A 23589-nucleotide genomic window follows, 5' to 3' on the forward strand; every position below is an offset into this window, starting at 1 on the left:
AGATAATCAAATTAGCATAAGTTACTTAAATTTTAAAATTGAAATTTGAAATAAGCAGCTTGACAAGGATAGGAGTACATATAACTGGATGTCCACATTTTCGTCCGCAGTATTAAACAAAAATACAACAATGAACTAAATACTTAAGGTGTTTTTGGTATCGTTCCAATATTTCCGTGTTTCGTTTCTAGGGAAGCAAGTTCCTAAAAATCGGGTGAAAAAATTATCATAGTAGAAGTAGGAAAAATAAGTTTCATAAGTGACATGTATCTCCTCCACCCTCCCTTGCGCCTACCACCCTCCACCTTGAACCCTCACCGTATTGTAATTGTCTAAATATATAAATATATATATAGGGTGCTATCATGGTAGAAGTAGGAAAAATAAGTTTCATAAGTGACATTTGTCTCCTCCACCCTCCCTTGCGCCTACCACCCTCCACCTTGATCACCCTCACCGTATTGTAATTGTCTATATATATATATATATATATATATAGGGTGAAAAAACTATCATAGTAGAAATAGGAAAAATAAGTTTCATAAGTGACATTTGTCTCCTCCACCCTCCCTTGAGCCTACCACCCTCACCGTATTGTAATTGTCTATATATATACACACACATATATGCTCTTGGGATACTATTTTCTGTTTACTTATACACGAAAATATTTTCCAGCTAAGTTAGTATGAAAGAATAATTGCTGCGCCGCATGAATTTTCTTTCTATACAAGTTCTTAGACGAGAATTTTGAATAGAAATTCGACAGGCGAGCTTCTCTCTCGGTGCATCTGCGCACCAACATACCTGCAATCAAAGACCAAACAGATTATCAAACTCTCCACATTCATACCAAAACCCTTAATTTGACTCTAAAGTCAAATCATTTTGCTTAAACTATTACAACAGTACACCTACTATGTCTAGGTTAGCTATAATCTGACTCTGACCTATGTCTAAGCCCCTTATATTTCCAACGACAACATTTCAATGATATGCAACACAAATTACAATGTCATCGACCCAAAATTTTACTTTCTCCGTTTTAATTGTTAGTTGTTAGTTCGACACTTCGACTTATATGAAAATTAAGAAAGTAAAAATGACTTTTGAATTTTATGGTATTAAATTAAAGATATATATAATGCATCAAAATGTCTTTTTATCTCGTGATCTTAAATATATCATGTGAATATTAAAATTAAAGACTAGATAAATTAAGCAAGAAATATTTTTTTAAAAACAGACTGAAAAAAAAAAAAAAAAAACTGAAATTGAGAGAGTATTATTAGAAACCAATCGGTCTCATTCACATAAATTTGGATGTTCCTCACTTCCCGAACAAAGACCAAACTTCTTGCTCCATGTTTGAAAAATCCATTAAAATATGGTCCCAAATCTTACAAAATTCTTCACCTTTGGGCCCACAGACCATTTGACCTAAAGCCAGCATTACATTTTGTGGGTCCCACTAAAGTTTTATATAATTAGAGTGCTAACCAACCCCATAGAAACTCTCAAAAGATTTTGGGGGCTACTTTTTTTTTCCTTTTGGTGTGATATGGTAACTGATATGACGAAGATTAAGCCCCACAAACAACCTAAAGTTTGAAAGGAGAACAGTTGGGAACCATGTCAGTATATGTAAAGTTCCAAAAAAAATAAAAATAAGAAGCATGCAGACACACTCACACAGTGTTTGAAAATGCAGGGCATGATACAAGAATTACTTGAAGATATTTAGGCAAATGGACTATCTCAGTGTTGCTGTCTAATTTTTTTTTCCCCACTTAAATAAGTGTGTAAAAATAAATTTCAATTCAAAAGTTGGAGTTAATTTCTGACCGATCGTCAGAAAACTTGTCTTGCACAATTCATAGCGGATCACCAAGAGTTTAGACAAATATTCTGGCGGCTCATCAGGAGTTTTCTCGTGGATGGATTTGCCAGAACTCATGGCGGATCACTAAGAATTTAATACAAACAAATATCCTAACGGGTCACAAAGAGTTTCTAATGGATAAACTTGTCAAAACTCATAGTGGATCACCTGGAATTTAGTAAAATCTAATTAGCGCTAGCATCTAAGGGTAGTAATTTGACTTAAAACCGGGAGAAAGCCTAGGTCGAACTGAGATTGAGAGAGAAAAGTGTTTCTTGAATTTGAGACTAATTTTTCTCCCCCCAATTTCCTTCAGTGAAATTGTCAATATTTCTTTATAACACGTACCTTTTCTGTTTGAAGTCCTCGTTAAGCCTAACTTAATATTCAAAATTCACGGAATTTTACAAATTTGATAATAAAAGTACAAAAATCTTAAATTACTACACATCAAGGAATACACAAATTTAAATCAACTTCAAAAGCTAATTCATAATATTGGAATTATCTAATTGCCCATTCTCTTAATTGATGTGGACCATCTAACAGACGAACTATTCATTATGTTATTACTCAAGTTCTTATCAATTGGATTTTTGGAAAGAGAACTTCAAAAATAAATAAAGTAAAAGAAAGGAAGAAAAAGCAAGAAGGGAGAAAAAGCTGAATTTGAATTTGTGTTTGTCTGTGAAGCATGTAAAAATATGCAGTGCTTCATGCATTGCCTTAATAGTAGCCAGCAAAATGATATCATGAGCACTACAATTATTTAGTCCCCCACACACACTTATTAAATCATGCAAAATACTAAAAAGTTGAACAATTTAACGAATCCCAAGATAAAAACAAAATCTATTTATTTTTCTTTCTTTGAATTTTGCTTACTTACTTGCTGGCCGTTGACTGAATTGCTTCTTCTAAAATCATGATCTCACTATCACTTTATTTCTTTTCTTGTTCCCTTACTTTACTCCTCTCTCTTCTCCAAAGTTTTAAAGACATGAGAACCATGAATTTTGAAATAAACTTTAATAAGGAAAAGTCTTGTTTCGAATTTATGAATGAGGAATAACTTTAATTACTAATGATTAGAAAAAGTACTAAAATGAATATCAAGAGAGGAAGAGGAACAAGAAGAGGAACAAAAAGAGTAAATTGCCAAATCTTATCTGGAGGCTAATATTTTTTAAACCGTGGCTTCGGAGGCTAACATTTACGGGGTATCAAACAAACCAGAATTCTCTAACACAAATATAAATAATCACTAATACCCAATTTACAACTAAAACTCTCAAACTACTGAATTACAATAGAAAATACTAAAATAACAACTAAAGATAGAGATAAAAATGGAGATGAGAAGTTAGACTTTGAGAAAATGGACGAATGGAACTTGTTCTTTTTTTTTCCGCATGAAATGTCCTTCAAAAGGACTAGTCTTTGATTTTTGCCCCTCAAATTGGTGGTCTTTAATTTTTGCCATTCACTAAAACCCCAACTTATGCATTAAGGCATAAGTTGGGTTCAAACTCTGCCTTAAGGCAAAAAAAAAAAAAAACAAATTTACTTTGCTGGTGTAACACCTCGTATCTTACAACAAAGGTTAGACTCGTATAGTTAGAGTTTTAGAGGAAATTTGAAGGTTTGAACGTTTTGCTAAAGTGGCTGAGGGGCCTACCTCGGGAAACCATAACTTCTCGATTAGTTGAGAATTTTGAAAAGGTTCCTTAATGAAAGTCGTAGTACGTGGAAGTACCTTTACAGACATTTAAGGATCAAGACAATTGGAGATCGGACGAGATATGATCCTCGCAAGGTGGCTGATAGTAAGGTGCTTAAGATGCGATGGAATCGCCTAAGTTTTTGATAGGTCCTTCTTCCAACCCAATTTCGTGAAAATCATTGGGAATTTGAGAAATCTTAAGCATGAAAGTAGTAGATCTTTGAAATACCATTCCAACGATATATTATGGAGCCAAAACGGAGCCATGTGCTAGAAGTTATGACTATTTTACCACCTTGCAGAGCAAGTCGATGCGCAAAGACGGACAGTCGATACTCAAGGACGGCCGTCAATGTCAACATGTTAACAACCCGTCAACTTGCACCATCAAGTTGCACAGCCAGTGCAAACCCTCAGAACCTCTTCTGATTTTGATAAAGGACGGTCACAACGACGAACCGTCAATATATGGCAACCGGAAAAAGTATAAATAGGGCCCTTCAGTCTAGGAAATCAGTTTTTATAATCCATTAAGCCCTAGAACGAAGTTTCTCTTCTATAAACAATACAAAGCTCTAAGGTAAGCATCTCAAACACTTCCAAGTCAATTCTAGCATAAGATTACGCAACCTAATTAGGGAAACATTGTTCTTAACCTAGGGTTTTCAAGAAAACTCACGCTCAAGGTTTAAGACACAGGTTTTGGGGATTCTTCTCAAGTTTAGAATTATAGATATAAGTTTAAGAGCATATACAAGTATGTGAAGCTAACTATCTACGTCAGGGGATGTTTATTATTCTCCCTATGCCTCATTCTTAATGTTTATCAGAAATTGACTCCAAACACAGTTATGCCCTAGTTTCATAATTCGTTCATAGTTATCATTTTGAATATCATGAACTCAATATGTAATCATTATGGACTTGTGTATTGCCATCACATGAGTCTCAGTCAGTGTATAATCAGTTATTGGCTTAAGTTCCATAATCCGAAATAGTTATCATGCTATCAGTTATATCTCAGTCTCAATAACATGAATTGTTTAATGTTGAATGCCTGCATCTGTATTTTGGGCCCTAAGCCACAATTTATGCATACATTGTTTGGGCCTGAGGCCACAGTTTTGTGCACATTTATTTGGGGCCCTAGGCCGCAGTTTATATTTACAATTATACAGGTGATTCTTCATTCAGAACAGGGAGTACTTCAGATCTTTACCTTCCTGTTTGGTTTAGTTTACAGTTATTAGTTTCAGTTTCGGTACTTATATTTCTTTCTTTCAGTTGCTTTACATACCACTGCAATTCAAATGTGATGATATCCTTTTTTATTGCTTGAGGGTTTGCATCTCGCAATGCAGGCAACGACTTACAGGTTGACGATCCAACTAGCTAGGACTTGCTCGTATCAGCTGCTTAGTGAGCCCCAGTTCCTCTAGGGTGTTATCCTTCTTTCAGTCTTTCCAGTTTTAGATAGTTATCTTTTTAGTATTCGTTAGGAGCTTCATAGACATAGTCCAGTCAGTCAGATATTAGCAGACTTTGAAATGTTGGCCTTGTTGGCATTTATTTCAGATGTTTTACACTTGAACCATAAGTCCGCATTTAATATATTTCAGTCATACTTTTAGTAGATCAACATGTGTTAGTCTTATTTTCTTATTATTGCATGTTTTGATATCACATGTTGATTCAGCTAGCCTATGGGTTTGCTCGGTCACATGCAGTTAGGCACCGAGTGCCGTGTTATGCCTAGGCCATGGTTCGGGGCGTGACAACTGGAATTTTGTAAACCTCTACCTTGAGGCCTAACTTTGGCCAAAGGTTAGGCCTTACAGCAGGGGATTTACCTTAAGGCCTAATTTTGGATAAAAGTTTGCCTTAAGGCATAAGTTGCAATTTTTTTTTTACTTAGAACCCAGGACCTCGAGGTATTAAGCGAATGACAAAAATTAAAGACCACCAATTTGAGGGGCAAAAATTAAAGATCCCCCCCCCCCCCCCCCCCCAGCGAAGGCATCCCTACAAATTGCCCGAACTTGTTTCTTCATAATACGCATACCCCGTTCTTTCCAACTCTTAGTTCTTTTTAACCACATGCTAATTGGGCCTGGATCCCAACTAAAACTTTTTTTTTTTGCGCGGATTATTCTTCTTTTAGGGTAGTATTTAATTTTTGCCCCTCAAATTGATGGTCTTTAATTTAGCCCTTCCCCTAATACACCGAGATTCTAGGTTCGAACTTCAGCTCAATAAAAAAAAAAAGGAATTTCGCAAAGCAAAGATTTGGATTCGCAAGACAGAATTTTGCCTTTAAAACTCTGCCTGCAGACCTAACTTTGGCCCGAATAGGCCTAACTTTGTTATAAAACTCTGCCTTGCGATTTTTTTTTTTGACTGAGTTGGGGTTCGAATTCCAAACCTCATGGTATTAGGCGAAGGGCAAAAATTAAAGACAACCAATTTGAGGAGCAAAAGTTAAAGACCACCCCAAAATAGGGGCAGTCCTGTGAATTCCCCAACTAAAACTCTTCAACATTTCAAAGGCCCAATAATCTCAACTAGATCTCTAGCCCATAGGCACTTACAGAGTCAATACCGGCTTATATCTCTCACTATCGCAAATATCGAATTACTCTATTGATCAAGACTTGAACAAATAAAAAAATACTTAAATATTTTTGCGGTTAGCTACCCTTATGACGTATAGATGAATGCTCAAAAGCTGATCCCTGTATTGTTTAGAGGAAAGCTAAAGGACTAGATGACAAATTTCATGGATCTTTAAAAAAGATGAACGGAGAATAAGGAGTAAATAAAGTTGATATAAGTAAATACCCTTTTTAATGAATTTCAATATTTTTCTTCTTCCTGATGTCTCGAAACAAGAACGGATAAGTAGAGGCAGATTAGACTTTGCAATTTATGAGTTTTCAAAATTTAATTCTTTTTGAGCCCTAAATTAATAATTTGTACTTATTAAGTAATTTTTTTGAAAATACGAAGTTCGTTCAAAACTATTAAATCCTGCCAAACTTGTACTGTCAACTCTAGATCCGTCACGCTAGCAAGCATTTACGTAGAGTTCATTCCCTTATAAAATACTTTTATTTCTTCATTTAACAAGTTTAAAAAATATCATATAGCCGACATCAAGGGGCGAAGGTAAGGGCGTAAGCTGTTCATCTGAACTTTTCCTGGCAAAGAAATTAAATTGTATATACGAGGGTGAACATTATTATTATGTATATATTATGTTAAATCTCATTGATTTTTGTATGCTTACTTTCTTATATTCTAGTCCCTTTACTGACAAATCTGGTTCCTCTATTATCGACCATTACTTGTTTATAATTGTCACTAAGTTTTAAGAATATATAAGCTCAAAATCTTCTTTTGAAATATTTTTAATTCCCCATTTAAAAAAATTTCCCTTTTTTTTTGCACCTTGCCTTTTATTTTTCGTACTGTGGGCCATATCTTTTGTCTCTACTTATATACTAGACGATGACACATTTGGAACACTCCTACTCTTCTCTCCATCACAAAAATATTATCAGTCAAAGAAAAGGAATGGGTGACCTCCACTCAATTGCTTATAACAGCAATCTCCATAACTTCTCTTCCCTAGGTTGTGACTTCCATGGCCTTGAAGTTTTCAACAATGACATTTCTCCATGTAAAAATCTACTTACTTTTCACTTTTTAATTTCTCTCTTCTTCTTCATTCTCTCATTCTCTTATATGAATTAACATTAGTAGTTGAACCAGAATTCAACATTTACTATATATAATAATTTTTGGACCTCATATATTATGATGTGATTTTCTGGTGAAAAATTTTGAATGAACCCTCTAGCTTCACCAACTGCCAGCTAGCGAGTGTTTTTCAGTTTTTAGTTTCTCTCTTCTTCTTGTTCTCAATTTTCTTATTTAACTTACCTAACAACAGTGAAGGCGAAATTTTCACTGAACAGTTCAATATCTATTATATATAGATAAACAATATATATATAATATGATTTTTCGACAGGGCGTTCAACTCGAGGCAAGATTTTCACCAAGCAGTTTACTATCTGCTTATATACATATAAACAAAAATTAACCTTATATATAATGTGATTTTTTGAAGAAGGAATTCAGATGAACCTCTTTTCGCCCCTCTAGCTCTATCCCAACTAATATTTGTCTTTTTGATGGTATATATAGTTATGGAGAGCACTCCACCATTTTTGTCAAATCTTGATTCTGACTTCTCAAGTGGATATCTACAAGATGCTTTATTCAAATTCAACTCTAAAAGAAGGCGTTTGTTATTGTTTGATGATGATGAGAAGGAGAATTATCAAACTAAAGATTCAAACAATTCCATTGAGGTAGAATTAATTACATTTTTTTTTTCTTTCACTTAGTTCTTTGGAAACATTTTTTTTTTTGTTGAATTTAATTCAATGTTTTCTTTTCTTATTTATGTTGCAGAATTTGTGGAGTTCCACAATGGACAACCATTTCTCTGAGGATTATGATTCCTTTAGCCAGATAACTAAGTGTGATAGCTTTTCAGGTAATTCCCTTTTAATTTATCTCACTAAAAAAAATTCTCCTGCTTGAATAATTTAGAAATGGAATTGAATCCCATTGTCATTTAAGAGGCTGAAGCAATTCCCTATGATTTAATAAATGTAGATATTATGTTCTGTTTCCTATGAATTTTTTCTACTATTTAATTTATAGACAGTAATAGAGAATTTTTTTTTTACATTATTAGTGTAAAGATTTATATGTAATTAATTAATAAATCGTCTGATAGCGTGCATATTTTTAGTGTAAAAATTTGTCTGTAATTAACTAACAAATGATCTAATTGCATGAATATTGTTTACATTATCAATGCATAAAACTTAAACTCTATTTAAAATTATTTCCAACAAATCACTACTTTTAATTTTCCTAGTTTTGCTCCTACACCTACCTAGAAGTTTTTAATCATTTGTGAAAAATACCGTTTGGGATGGACTAATGATTAGCAACAACCGTTATGGTTTGCACATTAAATTGAATTAATTTCTGTTATTTTCTTATTAATTTCTGCAATGATCATAATAATAAAATAAATATTTTTTTAATGCTTATGGTGTGCATGGGCGTTATTAATTACAGGGGATCCTATGAGCAAAATGAGTGAGGAATATTCCAAAAGGACAGAGGAGGAAGCCATATCTGAAACTTATTATTCTTCTTCATCAGCATCATCATCTCATCATAAGAATACTCAATCCAATTCTCATAAACAAGTCCTACAATATGGTACCTCTCTCACTCTTTTTTATTGGTCGTAGCAAAAGCGAATTCAGAATATTAAATTTATGTAATTTTTTAATTTTAAAAAGTGAAACTTGTTACGTTCTTAATAAATTATTTATACATAGTCAGTGGATTTTTAATACAAATAAAGAATTTTGGTCAAAACTATTAAATGCTGCCAAATCCGTAATTAGGACTCTCGCTCTGTCGCTGAGCTGTAAAAACGTATTTTGAGGGATTCGATGTGTTTCAATTAAAGTTATTACTTCGAGCTTCGCGTGCGTATATACGACAAAAAATTAATATTTTATATATAATAAGATCACACTGATTCTGACTCCTATTTTATTTTTTTTTATTTTTTTTTAGGGGTGGGTTGTTTGTATTTCTCTTTGATTTCTTTTCTTTTCTTTTCTTTTGTGGGGACGGCATATCATTTTTTTTCTCATGAGGGCAAAATTGTGCATATGGATTGATCTTTGCTTGTCGTGGGATTTTTCTCAACAAATGTTGAACGAAAAGACATACCGTTTGACATTTTCAAAAATTTGCATTAAAAAGTCTATAAATTAATTAAAGTGCGGCTTTTATCAGAATTTTCAATTACTACTGTTGAATGGCAAAAATTGAGAAAAAATGGTGCAAGTGTATATATTGCACACTCAAAGTCCAACTGTAACCACTACTGTTAGTAACTTGCTTTTGTATTTGAATAATATTCCGTAACTGCAGGGAAATTAATTTATTAATTAACTATAAAAACGTTACAATAGTTTAATGAGTTTAATTTCTTATGTATTTTGTAGGAGGAGGTGATAAAAAAAGATGCAAGAAAAGGATGGCTGGAAAAATTGTGTATCCATTTGGGCTAGTGAAGCCAGGAGGGCAAGAAGGGGACGTGACATTAAACGACATCAACGAGAGGATTCTGATGAGGCCGACCCGGCCCGTAAGGCATCCGGTCGGGGACTTCGCCTGTCGCCCGACCGTATCTGCTACCGGGCCGGGGTTGTCCGGCAAGACGGTGGTGGCGCTCACTAAAATTCATACCCAAGGGAGAGGGACAATTACAATTATAAGGACTCGAGAATGAGCACAAGAGAAAACCTAGCTAGGGTTAGCTTTTAATTCTTCTTTAAGAAAAAGAAGGGAAAATCGAGAAGAGGAGTAGGATAGAAATATGTAATTTTATTTTATTTTTTCTCTTTTTGATGAAATAGGCTTGTAAATAGGAAGGAATGGTCAATATATCTTTGACAGCTCAGATAGAGAGACATCGTATCGTTCTTGTGACATTCTATGGTTATAAGTAATCTCGAAGAGAATATGTAGTTATTTAATGACAAGGTGGTTGATATTGGTACTTTGTTTTGTGGGTAAAAAGCAAAATTATTGGGTGAAAATGTATAGATATGGAGGTTAGAGAATCCACAGAGTTATGATTGTTACTGAAAATTAGAATGAGATATGTTCTGCTTTAAATTTTATGTCTGACAATTTAGAGATTTCCTAAGGACTATTTTGATCTTCGAAAGGTCCTTCTTTGTACGTACTTAGCAGAATGGATTGAAACAAATCCTTTTAAAGTCGAAAGTCACTCACTCGAGACTAACAAAGGTCCTAATTAATGATATGTTGAAATGTTAATAGAAACAATCGAGTTGTTGGTTGTGGATTTATTAAAACAATGAGCGGTAATTCTTTTTGTAGATTTGTATGCAAAATCTCAGCCTTTTAGCCCTAGCCATCGAGTCGGTCGAGACGAGCCGAGCTCAATGATCTTATTATAATATCGAGTCGAGACGAGTTCAACCGAACTTGTCATGGTACCGAGCCAGGGTCGAGCTCGAGCCGAGCCCAATCGAGCACTTTATCAAAATATAATCGAGCTCGAACTAAGCCGGAGTGAACTCTTTAATGTTTAATACCTCGTGTAATAATGCTACACCATTAGAAACAATCAAAAGGAAAATAAATTGATTGATTATGAAAAATAATTATTACAGTATAATCAATAATTGGATATATTATTTCTCCTATGTTAAAGTTTACTGTAGTCTTAGCTTGTGTGTCGCAGTACTATTTTTCTTGAAAAGGAAATTTAAATAAATTGGAAGAGTCGAGTCAAAGTGTTTTCCTTTTCTTTATTTTGTGTTAGGTAAGTTTCAATTTTTATATAACACTTGCTCTTGGTGGGTTAGTAATTACTACTACTCTACTACTACTAGAAAGAGACATCAGGAGAAAAGCTCATATAGGTTAAAACGCAAGGGTAGCAATTAACAATATTCAATAAACTGTACATAATTTATTAACATTTTAAAATCCCTAAGTAGTCCCTTTGCATCGTGTTGACAATTATGTTACTGTAACAATAATAAAATGATCAAATAAGTGTCAGGCCTATTTTTTGAAAAATTAAAAGAAGTGTCAGGTTATAAGAAAAAGAAATACAAGGATGAAAGCAACGCATGTGACTAAAGAGAACTATCTCTTTGACTATTACATCTAAGGCTTAATATAATAAGTTGAAATTGGTAAAGGAGTGAAAGGGAAAAAGGAAAAGAAAAAGAAAAATAAAGAACTAGAAGAAAAAGAAAAAGGTAAAGCCTGGATTTAAAAAAAAAAAAAATCCTTGACATGTACAGTTGCTGCGTGGATAAAGAATACTGGAATATTTATTTTAGTTATTAGTTGTTCATTTCTCATTTGAACTTTTAATCATGAATTTCGATAAATTGAAACTCAATTGCTTCAAAAGAAAACAGTGATTTGACTAATGATATTTTCAGAATAATTGTCTCAAAAAGATTAACAAGTATATTTATTAGTGTCGATCCATCCATTACCCGTCACACCATTGCCCCGAATTACATTATTAGTGAAAAAAATAAGTTTAGAATGTCTACTAATTAACTATGATTCAGTAATAAAATTTAAAAACACATATTATTTGTGTAAATTGTTTTCCATATAGGTACAACAAATATTAACTTTTAAAAACTATATAAAAGTAATTAATACAACTATAATTTGTGTGATTTTCTAACTTTTAGCCGCACATGCTTGCACTTATGCTACTTGCACCAAACAATGTGAGTGGAAAGGTCCATACTCTAATAGTCCATAAATTTTAAATATGTACAAATTGCAATGAGTAGCTATTCTAGGGGCACATGTCACCATAAGTTTCATTAAAAAAAGGGAATAGTGTCGCCATAAGTTTCACTAAAAAAGGACCATTTCCCATAACACTAATAAAGGAATAGTCCTCCTACATATCGATTGGTAAAACATGATTTGGTAAAAAGGAAAATCATCGAAAATCATCACCTTTGTTTAAAGTATAATGGGTAGGGACCCTAATCATTAGTTTAATGTTGAATAATTTATGCTTAATTTGAAATTCATTAATATTAATAGAGTATTAGTGATTAGGTTGGTGAAGGTGCTAAACCTTGTTTGAACACTACGAAAAGAAAGGATAAGAGAAGGAAAATATTACTCTATTATCCTTTCCTTTGTTGGGAAAGGACGTGAAAGTACAATAATTTGAATAGTAAATATTCCCCCCCCCCCCCCCCCCGCCCTCTTCGGGACTCGCTGAAAAAAAGGAAAAGAAAAAAATATATGAATTGTATCTCTATTATATCAAATTGAAGTAATTCAACACAAAGAGTTAGTTTAGGAAATTTACAAGCTTTCTTTGCGGGAGCGGATATTTCTAAACCAAGATTTGAAGTACTAGTCAGATTATAATCATCACGTTAGTGGATGAATTCCTTTGATCTCAACAGTGTCTTCAAATTATGCAAGAATTACTACTAAACAAGAAAGCGGCCACGGACAAATTTTGTGGCTAAACAATAAAGTTTGTTACTAATCTTATTAAGCTACGAATTAGTGACAAACTATCAAAAAAATGTGCTATTTACGAGCAACTTAGCAACGGATTGGCGACAAAGTTGGTAACTAGCTAGTTCCAATTTTTTTATAGTGAATGTTCCCAATCCAACGCGTTCTACTTTCCTCAATTTCGGGCTTAAAACCAGTAGTTCTAGCGGTCGACTCGGTTCTTTCAAATTGTTTCTCATTATTGAGAAAAGGCAACAAAGATAAAATACGAGCTTGTTTTATAGCAAGAGTAATTAATCGTTGTTGTTTCAAGGTCTGAATAATTTTTTAAACGCATGGTGGTGTACTTAGAGACACATATTAAGGTTTAGGCAGAAGATTAGAAAATAGACAAATAACTTAATTATCACCCTTTATGGGTGGATTCGATCCAAAGGCAATATTCTAACACAAATATTTGAAGGGAATATTGATGTTTCAATGAGAACTCTAATAGGCACATACTAATGTTCATGCGGGAGACAAGCTAATAGGCAAATAACTTAAGTATTACCCTTATAGGTAGATTCGACTCAATAACAATATTCTAATACAAACATATGAAGGGAACGATGGGTCAAAGAGAAATTTAAGAGACACATTTTGTACGATATTAAAGTGCCCAATATGTACGAGGCTTGGTTTAAATGTCAAAATGAAAATTGCTGAAAATTTTAAAAAGCTGTCTGTGTTTGGCCATCAAGAAGCTAAGGTATCTAACACAGGAAAATCCTATGAAAGTCATCCCTCTATATTTACTAGACGGCTTATGCCCGTGTTGCGCACGGGCCCAACACTTTAGATTATAGTGCATCTATGTGTATGTAGTTGTCTTTGAATAGTGATTATATATATATATATATATAGAGAGAGAGAGAGAGAGAGAGTATATGTTATGTTTAAAACATGATTAATATAACATTAATTGTAGTTTGCGCTCCGTATCTAAAATTTTATTATATTAATGTTTGCTACGAATACAAAATCGGAAAATTTATTAATATTTTTTAAAAGAGAAGACTTGTTGTAGAAATTGATTTTCTATCTAAACGAAGAAATACTATTTTTTAATTGTTGGTAAATATTCTCGGTTTAACTCATTTTACTTGTCATGTTGTCTTTTGCATTAATTTCTATCTTATTTTAAAATATAAATATTTTAAGTATATTTAGTGAACATAATAACTTGATTTTGTCAATATGGGATACTATGTTCAAAACACGATTAATATAACATTGTATTTTGTGCTCCGTATTTAAAACTTTATTATATTAGTGTTTGCTACGAATACGCATGGTGTTTAATATGGGGCCCACATTTTTTTTTAACATTGTTTGTTTTTTAAATATGGGATTCACTTTTTTTTTTTCAATATTGCTTGATTTTGTTAATATGGGTCCACTTTTTTTTTCCCGTGAGTTTGGATGTGGTGGGTTCCACTTTTTTTTTAATACTGGATGGTGTTTAATATGGGGCCCACAATGTGGGATTCATTTTATATATATATATATATTGCTTGATTTTGTCAATGTGGATACTATGTTCAAAACACGATTAATACAACATTGTAATTTGTGCTCTATATTTAAAACTTTATTATATTAGTGTTTGTTACGAATACGCACGGTGTTTTATATGAGGCCCACAATTTCTTTTTTTTTTAATATTGCTTGATTTTGTTAATATGGGGTTCACTTTTTTTTCCCGTGAGTTTGGATGTGGTGGGTTCCACTTTTTTTTTTTTAATACTGGATGGTGTTTAATATAGGGCCCACATTTTTTTTTAAATATTAGTTGTTGTTTAATATATATAGGGCCCACAATTTTTTTTACAATTTTTTTAATGGACTTGTTTAATATGAGGCCCATTTTTTTTTTTTTATATATATATACTATGTTCAAAACACGATTGATATAACATTGTAATTTTTGCTCCGTATCTAAAACTTTATTATATTAGTGTTTGCTAAGAATACAAAGTCTACACTTTTTTTTTGACATTGTTTATTTTTTTAATATGGGATTCATTTTTTTATATATATATATTGCTTGATTTTGTCAATATGGGATACTACGTTCAAAACACGATTAATATAACATTGTAGTTTGTGCTCCGTATTTAAAACTTTATTATATTAGTGTTTGCTACGAATACACACGGTATTTAATATGGGACCCACAATTTTTTTTTAACATTGTTTGTTTTTTTAATATGAGATTCACTTTTTTTTTTAATATTATTTGATTTTGTTAATACGGGGTTCACTTTTTTTTTCCTGTGAGTTTGGATGTGGTGGGTTCCACCCTTTTTTTTTAATACTGGATGGTGTTTAATATGGGGCCCACATTTTTTTAATATTAATTGTTGTTTAATATATGTGGGGCCCACAATTTTTTTTTTACAATTTTTTTATGGGCCTGTTTAATATGGGGCCCAATTTTTTTTTTATTTTTTTTTATATGTACTATGTTCAAAACACGATTGATATAACATTGTAATTTGTGCTCCGTATCTAAAATTTTATTATATTAGTGTTTGCTAAGAATACAAAGTGTGTACCTTTTCTTTTTTTATATGTTGCTTGATTTTGTCAATATGGGATACTATGTTCAAAATACGACTAATATAACATTTTAGTTTATGCTCCGTATTTAAAACTTTATTATATTAGCGTTTGCTACGAATACGCATGGTGTTTAATATAGGGCCCATTTTTTTTATAATACAGGTTGGTATTTAATATGGGACCCACAATTTTTTTTAAATATTAGTTGTTGTTTGATTTTGTCAATATGGGATACTATGTTCAAAACACTATTTTTTTTTTGTCAATATGGGATACTATGTTCAAAACACTATGTTCAAAACGTTTCAAAAATAGTATTTAAAAGTTTTTATTTTGATCACGAACTACGTCTGGCCTGATTCCTTTGGGATACGTAGGCAACCCGAGGCGGGTTCAGCCCTTCTATTTTTAAATTTTTAATATCTTCGGATTGTCCAAAACATTTTAGTTCCTATAAAATATATAAAGATTTTTATACAAGACTTGGTCTTCCCACCGTTTAAATTCACGTGTCTTAATATCTTGAAACTGGGATCAATTTTTGAAATCGGTCAAATCACTTTCAAAAATTTTTCATTACAACTTTCTCACATTTCGATTGTTTAGAACCAAGTGTCTCCAGGACTTGAAACTGGGACAAAATTTTGAAGTCGGTCAAATCACTTTCAAAAACTTTCATTATAAGTTCTTGCTTTTCAATTGTCCAGAATCAAGCATCTCCAGGACTGAAACTGGGACAAATTTTTAGAAATGGCATAAAGGTTGTCTTAAATATTTAACCATTTTTTAATAAGAATCTATCCATATTTCTAAAATGCAAATAAATTCAAAAATCAAGTCATTTTACAGATTAGAGCCACTAAGTATTGTCTTTCAAAATCATCCAAATCTCATTACTTTTATTTTCAAAATACATTTTGTATAACTGAAACTCCCCGGCAAAGCAAGATGTGTGGTGAAGCATCAAAGAATGAAGGATGCGACCGAGACAAGATCAATTCAAGGGCCAAGTTCCCCGACACGCACAAGTCAACTAATTTTTCTTTTAAACTCACGATTGTTCTTTGATGAGGCAGATTCAATTAACGTGAAGGTTGTGCATATTCGACTCATCTTAAAACTTTAATTATGGGCGTGATCGAAAAGTTAGCTTTCTTCAAAAGGGCAAACATTCTTCAACGTGGATGCAAAGGTAGCTTATGCCGAACGGCGGACGTCGTTCCACTCATCACGAAATTTCAATTGCAACAGTGGACACAAATTCATCTTCTCAACCAAGGGCTGTAAGTATAATTCTTTCAGACCCAGCTATTTATTCTTATCACTAACGGTTGTTTTAGCTCGTGACATTCCTCGATGGATCGAATACATATAATCATGGACACTGACCTTGATCACCTGTTATTGGTTAGAATTCCTCAATTTCATCATCACTTCATACATGTTCAAATCATTATCAAATTCTTTTAGAATGAGGTATTTTAATAAGATGACAAGATCGAAATATTGCATCATATATCAAGTTGTGAGGTTAATTGTAGATGTAACTTCCGTCACAACGGGACATGGATTAAGATGTGGATATCTTTCGACGATACTATTTCTAAAGTGGACGTGGATTTACATTTACATTGTGGATGCGAGCATGGAAGTGGGAGTAGAATTATATTACAAAAAATATACATATAATTGTAGAAAGTGGATACAGATTTATATTTTCGAAAGTAAAAGTGGATTTATTTTTTGCGTCGTATAATACGGACGTGAAAGTAGATGTAGATTTATTTTATACCGTATAATACGGACATGTAAGTCGACGTGGATTTACATTTTGTACCGTGAAATGCGGACGTGGATTTATATTTTGAACTGTGAAAGTGGACTTAAATTTATTTTTCTGCACTCTGGAAATGGATATGGATTTACATTTTTTGCACCGTGGGAAGTGGACGTGATTTGGCACCCACCTTAGAATGCGGGTATTTCAATTTTTAATTTAGGCGCCCACCTTAGAATGCGGGTATTTCAATTTTTAATTTAGGCACCCACCTTAAAATGCGGGTATTTCAAAATTTAATTTAGGCACCCACCTTAAAATGCGGGTATTTCAAAATTTAATTTAGGCACCCACCTCCGAATGCGGGTATTTTATATTCAAGTCCAGGCACCCACCTCCGAATGCGGGTATCTTATATTTTATTTCAGGCACCCACCTCCGAATGCGGGTATTTTATATTCAAGTTCAGGCACCCACCTCCGAATGCGGGTATCTTATATTTTATTTCAGGCACCCACCTCCGAATGCGGGTATCTTATATTTCATTTCAGGCACCCACCTCCGAATGCGGGTATCTTATATTTATTTCAGGCACCCACCTCCGAATGCGGGTATTTTATATTCAAGTCCAGGCACCCACCTCTGAATGCGGGTATCTTATATTTATTTCAGGTACCCACCTCCGAATGCGGGTATTTTATATTCAAGTCCAGGCACCCACCTCCGAATGCGGGTATCTTATATTTTATTTCAGGCACCCACCTCCGAATGCGGGTATTTTATATTTCAGTTCAGGCACCCACCTCCGAATGCGGGTATTTTATATTTCAGTTCAGGCACCCACCTCCGAATGCGGGTATTTTATATTTCAGTTCAGGCGCCCACTTCCTAATGCGGGTATCTTATATTTCAGTTCAGGCACCCACCTCCGAATGCGGGTATCTTATATTTCAGTTCAGGCACCCACCTCCGAATGCGGGTATTTTATATTTCAGTTCAGGCGCCAACCTCCGAATGCGGGTATCTTATATTTCAGTTCAGGCACCCACCTCCGAATGCGGGTATTTTATATTTCAGTTCAGGCACCCACCTCCGAATGTGGATTCAACTTTCGAAACAGGGGGCTGCGAGTGTAACTCCTCCAACCCTGTCTTATTTACACATATATTTCTTTATTGCTAACATTTGTTTTTAGCTGGTGGCTTTGAACAATATCAAAATTGGCATCACACATCAAATCGTGGAACTATTTCTTCGGCAGCGAACTGGGGCAATTTGTCGGGAAGGATAATTAGACTTCCCGACACGGGTCAAAGATCTACCTCGAACACTCGTTTCTAATTACAAGTATTCTCTTGCATTCTAGCAATTCAATTTTCAGAATTCTCAAGTTTCTATCATAATACCCAGTGTTATCATAATTCAACACTGGGACAATATTTTGCAAGTTTCGCGCCAATCGGGGTTCAGGTGTCGTAATTGTCCCAGAACTACACTCGACCTGATTCTCGTACAGCCCGAGATATGTAGGCAACTCAGAGACCGGAGTTCGGTCATAATCCTTTCAAGTTTCCTTTAGCCGGGACAAAATAGGCTACTGAGTCAACATCTTTGCCCGACAACTCTTTTCATCATTACCGGGCAAAGAGGGACAAGTTGTTGACACCCAATTTTGTCCCCCTCTCCTCCGAAATATCTATTTGCGCTTCTAATATTTTGAATATATATATATATATATATATATATATATATATATATTATGCCGCCATTGCATTATTCTATCAATTATTATTATTACTATCACCGCATTTTATTTATTTATTATTATTATTTCCGGTATTTCACCAACTTACGCACACGCATCGCATTTATCTTGGCATAATTAAATAATAGTACTTATTTACTGTGGATTTTCGAAATATTATTACACGGCTATTACAACGCCATTTATTATCCGAACACTAATAATCACATATTTTATATTTTAGTCCGTATTAATTCAGTCCATAATTAAATCTTAAAACTATTTTGGGCTAAAGCCTAATTTGTGAAACCAACCCAATTTTTAATACCCAGCCCAACATTTTCTCAGCCCACTATTCAAACAGACCAGCCCATACCCGTTTGGTTACCCGACCCGACTGGACCAAACCTTTTCCTAAAAACCTAATCTTCATTTTCTCCTTCATTTTACATCTCTGCCGCACCTTCCCCCTTTTCTCCCTTTCCCTTTTCTCCTTCACCTTCCCTTCTTCGTCGCATCTGCCTCCCCTCTTTCCTCTCATCTCCGCCGCGGCTCTCCCTTCCCCTCCTCCCTTTTTCGCCCGCCGCTCCTTTCCTTCATCCCTTCCTTTTCCCTTTACCCCTAAACCCTAAAAGCCGCACACACCCCTCACACTCTCTCCTTCTCTTCTGACTTCGCCCATACCCCCACGTTATCTCTGACACCCTCCACTACACCTCTACCGCCCATTTCTCTTTGTCGCCCACCCCACTCGACTCTGTTCCCCCCACGCGTATGACACCCTCCACGTTGCTCACTGCCCTTCCACTTCCATCTGTCCTCCGCTCCCCTCTCTCTCTCTTTCTTCATCAAGAACCCTAAACCCACCTTATAAATGGTCTTTTTCTTGAATCCGAGGGGGAGGGGAATTTGGCTTTCGTTTGCTCTGTTGTCTTTTCGAAAGAAGATTTTGTTGGAGGAGAATACGAAGGACGAATTGTTTTAGCCGTAGAAAACCCTGAAAGATTAGAGTCGAAAACCCCCTAAAGTTCTTTTTGCCAAAATATCAAATTTGCAAATTCGTTGTGACAGTTCAAAATACCGAATCGAAAAACATATATATATACTCAAAACAATTTTCGTCTGTTTCCTTCTTGTTGTGAGTCCGAGTTTCACAACCACGAATTTGAAGTGTTTCGAGTGTATATCGAAGGCTTCATACCCACTTCGCTGCACCCAAAGAAGGTAAACTCCTCCCCTAGTTATTTTCTGTTTATTTAAGTTGTTTGTTCATACTGTTTATGCTATGTGTTTAATACAGTGGCAATAATAAGTTTTGATTAGGAGATTACTTTATTCTGTTAAGTTATGTTCTTTTTTATAACTATAATAGCAAGCATAATTAGTGGTTGGATACTTATACTCCTAGGTCACTTAATTAAGGCTTTTGTTTAGATATTATGTAATAAGTATGATTAGAGTAAAAACATGCTAATATGATTATGCTGTTTGATTTAAATCATAAGATGTCATTAACCAGTTTGTCTGGAAGTATTTAGCAGGTTGTTCAATTAAATTCTTTTCACTAAAAGTCTATTTGAGTACTCTAGTTGTTGATTATCAGGACCATGTATAAGTCTATAAACCCTGTTTAATCGCATATGCTGTCAATATTAGTATAGGTCATAAAGAGATCTAGGAAACCATTTAGACTATCCTTCCATGTCTTGTGTTCCTACCAGTGACAATCTGAATTGGCTTTTCATATCATTGTTGTCCAAATGTAGTCATGCCCACCTGTTTATCTGATGTTTAACCTGTACCGGATGTCTAAGAATGTCTGATTACTCTTTTTACTGATATCTAAGACGTTGTCATATGTTTGAGATGTTTTACATAAACACTTTGACTTTAAATTTCTGTTTCAACTTCAGTACTGTGTTATTTTTAGTCCTAAAACACACTAAAGGACATCACTTGTATCTTTTGAGCTTACCCCTACTTATGATTTGAACACTGGTTGTCGCCTAAACTAAACAGGAATCCCATATGCCTATATACAATCAGTAGCAGCCTACAACGTTCCCCTTTGTGAAACCAGTGTTCCTCATGCCTATTTATATGCTAAATCAATTCCTTTATATCATTTGCCTATCCTCTAGTCTCTTTCAAAACTTTAAGTGGTCTGAATCTTGTCTGTGAGGATAGTTGCTGGTGTGGTAACAGTATTTAGAGATTCACTTCTCTGGATAGATGATAAGTGTGTAAATTACAATAGCAATGTTGGGCTGAGTTTTGTATGAAGGTTCATTTTCCTGAAACTAAAACTGGAGCTGTTTAACTGGTGCTTTTTTTTCTAAATCAGTGTGTATGAATCATTTAAGTTGTGGAGCTCAGGAACTAATAACATCACTAATAAGAGTTTGTGTGCTGTTCCCCCATACTGTGATTATTGCCTTGCCTGAAATTCAAATTGTTGATCTTGTTATATGTAAACATGATTTAGTCCAGACCCATTCATATAATCCTATTTGTGACCCTCATGTAAGCTACGTATTTATCATCTTTATCCCATTCCTGAACATGCTCCTGCCCGTATCTAATATGTGCAAAGATTCCAAAAGAATGATTCCAAACTTATCATGATCACTTAACTGCTTTGCTATTAATTTTACAGCATAATTGTGTTTCTGCTCAGCTCAGCTAAGATTGATGGCCTTTTGTGACTTGAGATTATCAAATCTATTAATGCCCTATCTTAAATATATGTGTCAAAGACTAATTTCTTGAAATATCTGCCTAAATGACATGCTTTACAAGACTATACGTTGCATTATGTTATCATGAGTATTTAGACTGGACTATCTGTAACTGCCTGCTGTCTCCCTATTTATGACATAAAATGTTGTGGGTTCTGTTTGTTTGCCTATGTAAATAGCGAAACTGAAATGTAAACTGGCAGTTATCTAGACATGTTGAAGCAGTTCATGCTGATTTAAAACACATGATATGTGGCTGTTTGGTTCCTGTCCATTGTCTGAGTATCGTTTCGCTTAGATTGTAACGCGTTGCGCCTGAATCATGTATACGCGTGTGTATGGCTAGTATACCCTCATTGAAACACGTCGAGTATACATAATGTATTGATCGGTTTTGAGTTTATATTTCATATGCTTAACATCATTTATTAATCATCTACTAATCCTTTTCCTTTCGTTTTATGCATGACCATCGCATACGAGTCTGAGAGACTCGTTCTTCTCCTACATTCCATGTAGGGCTAAAAGCCCAACGACGTCTCCTCCGTATCCAGCTCTGTCCGCAGCCAAAGGGAATAAACATGGAGTTTTGGGTTAAGCCCCAAATAAAAAGAAAACAGCATCAACAATCCTTAAAATGGGTTGAGCCCATTTAGCTCATTTTTTTTCTTCTATCTTGTTTTGCGTACTTAGTTTTGTATTGCATGATTAACTCTTTATTTTGTTTTATCTTCTTAACTTAGATAAACCTTAGTGGAATCGTTGGGTTAGTTTAATATAACGGGTAGTCAATTTAAAGTATCTATAATATTTTTTGTTAAGATAGTTGATTTTCAATAACATACTTGGAGCAAAAGAAATCATGTTCTGCTACTTTAAAATATTATATTTAAAAAAATATTGCTAATACGCAAATACAAACTCTAGTCTATTTTGTAAATAATTCTTCAGATTTGAATCAATCGAGCATACTTTTTTTTAGCTAGGCATAATTAATAAGAAGTAATAAAAGGATAACAGAAACCAATTTCTTGTTGAATCCTATTTATAAGTCTAGATTCTTCTACATTGTCACATTCATATAACATAAGTTATCCCAAAGTTTAAAATCGCTAAATCTTTTTCTCAAAAGCTATTATCTATAGGCAAATCATTAAATTTCTTACAAATCTTATCTTCAATTGCATTTATTATATTTTAACAACATTTTAAGTTTTATTTAAATAGCATTTAAAATTCTCTTTCATGCAAATTACTCTTTATAGGCTTTATTTCTAAACAATATTTTTTGGCTAAAGCCTTAGTAATATTTACAAGGTTTATTTAAAATAGCATTCAAAGTCCTCTTTTATACAAATTCTCATCTTAATTAATTAACCTAAGTTTGGTCGGATAACCGTAAGTTAACGGATTCTAAAAGATGCCTAACCCCTTCCCTTTAGGATAATATAGAGCCCTTACCTAGAATCACACTGGTTAAGCAGACTATTAACGGAGGTTTAGTTTTAAATTTACATTAGTTAACATTTAGATGTCCTAATTCATCGTTAAATTAATTAGGTGGCGACTCCTTAAAACAAAATAAATAGGAATCACCAATACGTCATACCTCTTAAATCTACCCGGTTAAAATGGGGTGTGACAAACACGATTAATATAACATTATAGTTTGTGCTTCGTATTTAAAACTTTATTATATTAGTGTTTGCTACGAATACGCACGGTATTTAATATGGGGCCCATAATTTTTTTTTAACATTGTTTATTTTTTTAATATGGGATTCACTTTTTTTTTTTTTTAATATTATTTGATTTTGTTAATATTGGGTTCACTTTTTTTTTCCCGTGAGTTTGGATGTAGTGGGTTCCACCTTTTTTTTTTAATACTGGATGGTGTTTAATATGGGGCCCACACTTTTTTTTTAATATTAGTTGTTGTTTAATATATGTGAGATCCAC

At 33.8% G+C, this 23589-nt stretch overlaps 1 protein-coding gene across 1 annotated transcript; it reads left to right on the forward strand.

Moving 5' to 3' along the window:
* The first annotated feature begins 7138 nt into the window (after positions 1-7138).
* Positions 7139-10391, forward strand: LOC132625828 (protein XRI1). Its single transcript, XM_060340408.1, has 5 exons — positions 7139-7284; positions 7815-7981; positions 8085-8169; positions 8766-8912; positions 9716-10391. The coding sequence occupies exons 1-5, from the start codon at positions 7179-7181 to the stop codon at positions 10000-10002; spliced, it is 792 nt and encodes a 263-aa protein (XP_060196391.1). The 5' UTR covers positions 7139-7178; the 3' UTR covers positions 10003-10391.
* The last annotated feature ends 13198 nt before the right edge of the window (positions 10392-23589 follow it).

This window comes from Lycium barbarum, chromosome 2, assembly GCF_019175385.1.
Source record: "Lycium barbarum isolate Lr01 chromosome 2, ASM1917538v2, whole genome shotgun sequence".
In the NCBI taxonomy this organism is placed as follows: domain Eukaryota; kingdom Viridiplantae; phylum Streptophyta; class Magnoliopsida; order Solanales; family Solanaceae; genus Lycium; species Lycium barbarum.

What these genes read in the sequence shown, in the direction of transcription:
- LOC132625828 (XM_060340408.1), top strand. Translation starts at nt 7,179, where the DNA reads ATGGGTGACCTCCACTCAATTGCTTATAACAGCAATCTCCATAACTTC. An exon ending in CAACAATGACATTTCTCCAT is followed by an intron (nt 7,285 to 7,814) that starts GTAAAAATCTAC and finishes TGGTATATATAG; the next exon opens with TTATGGAGAGCACTCCACCA. An exon ending in ATTCAAACAATTCCATTGAG is followed by an intron (nt 7,982 to 8,084) that starts GTAGAATTAATT and finishes TTTATGTTGCAG; the next exon opens with AATTTGTGGAGTTCCACAAT.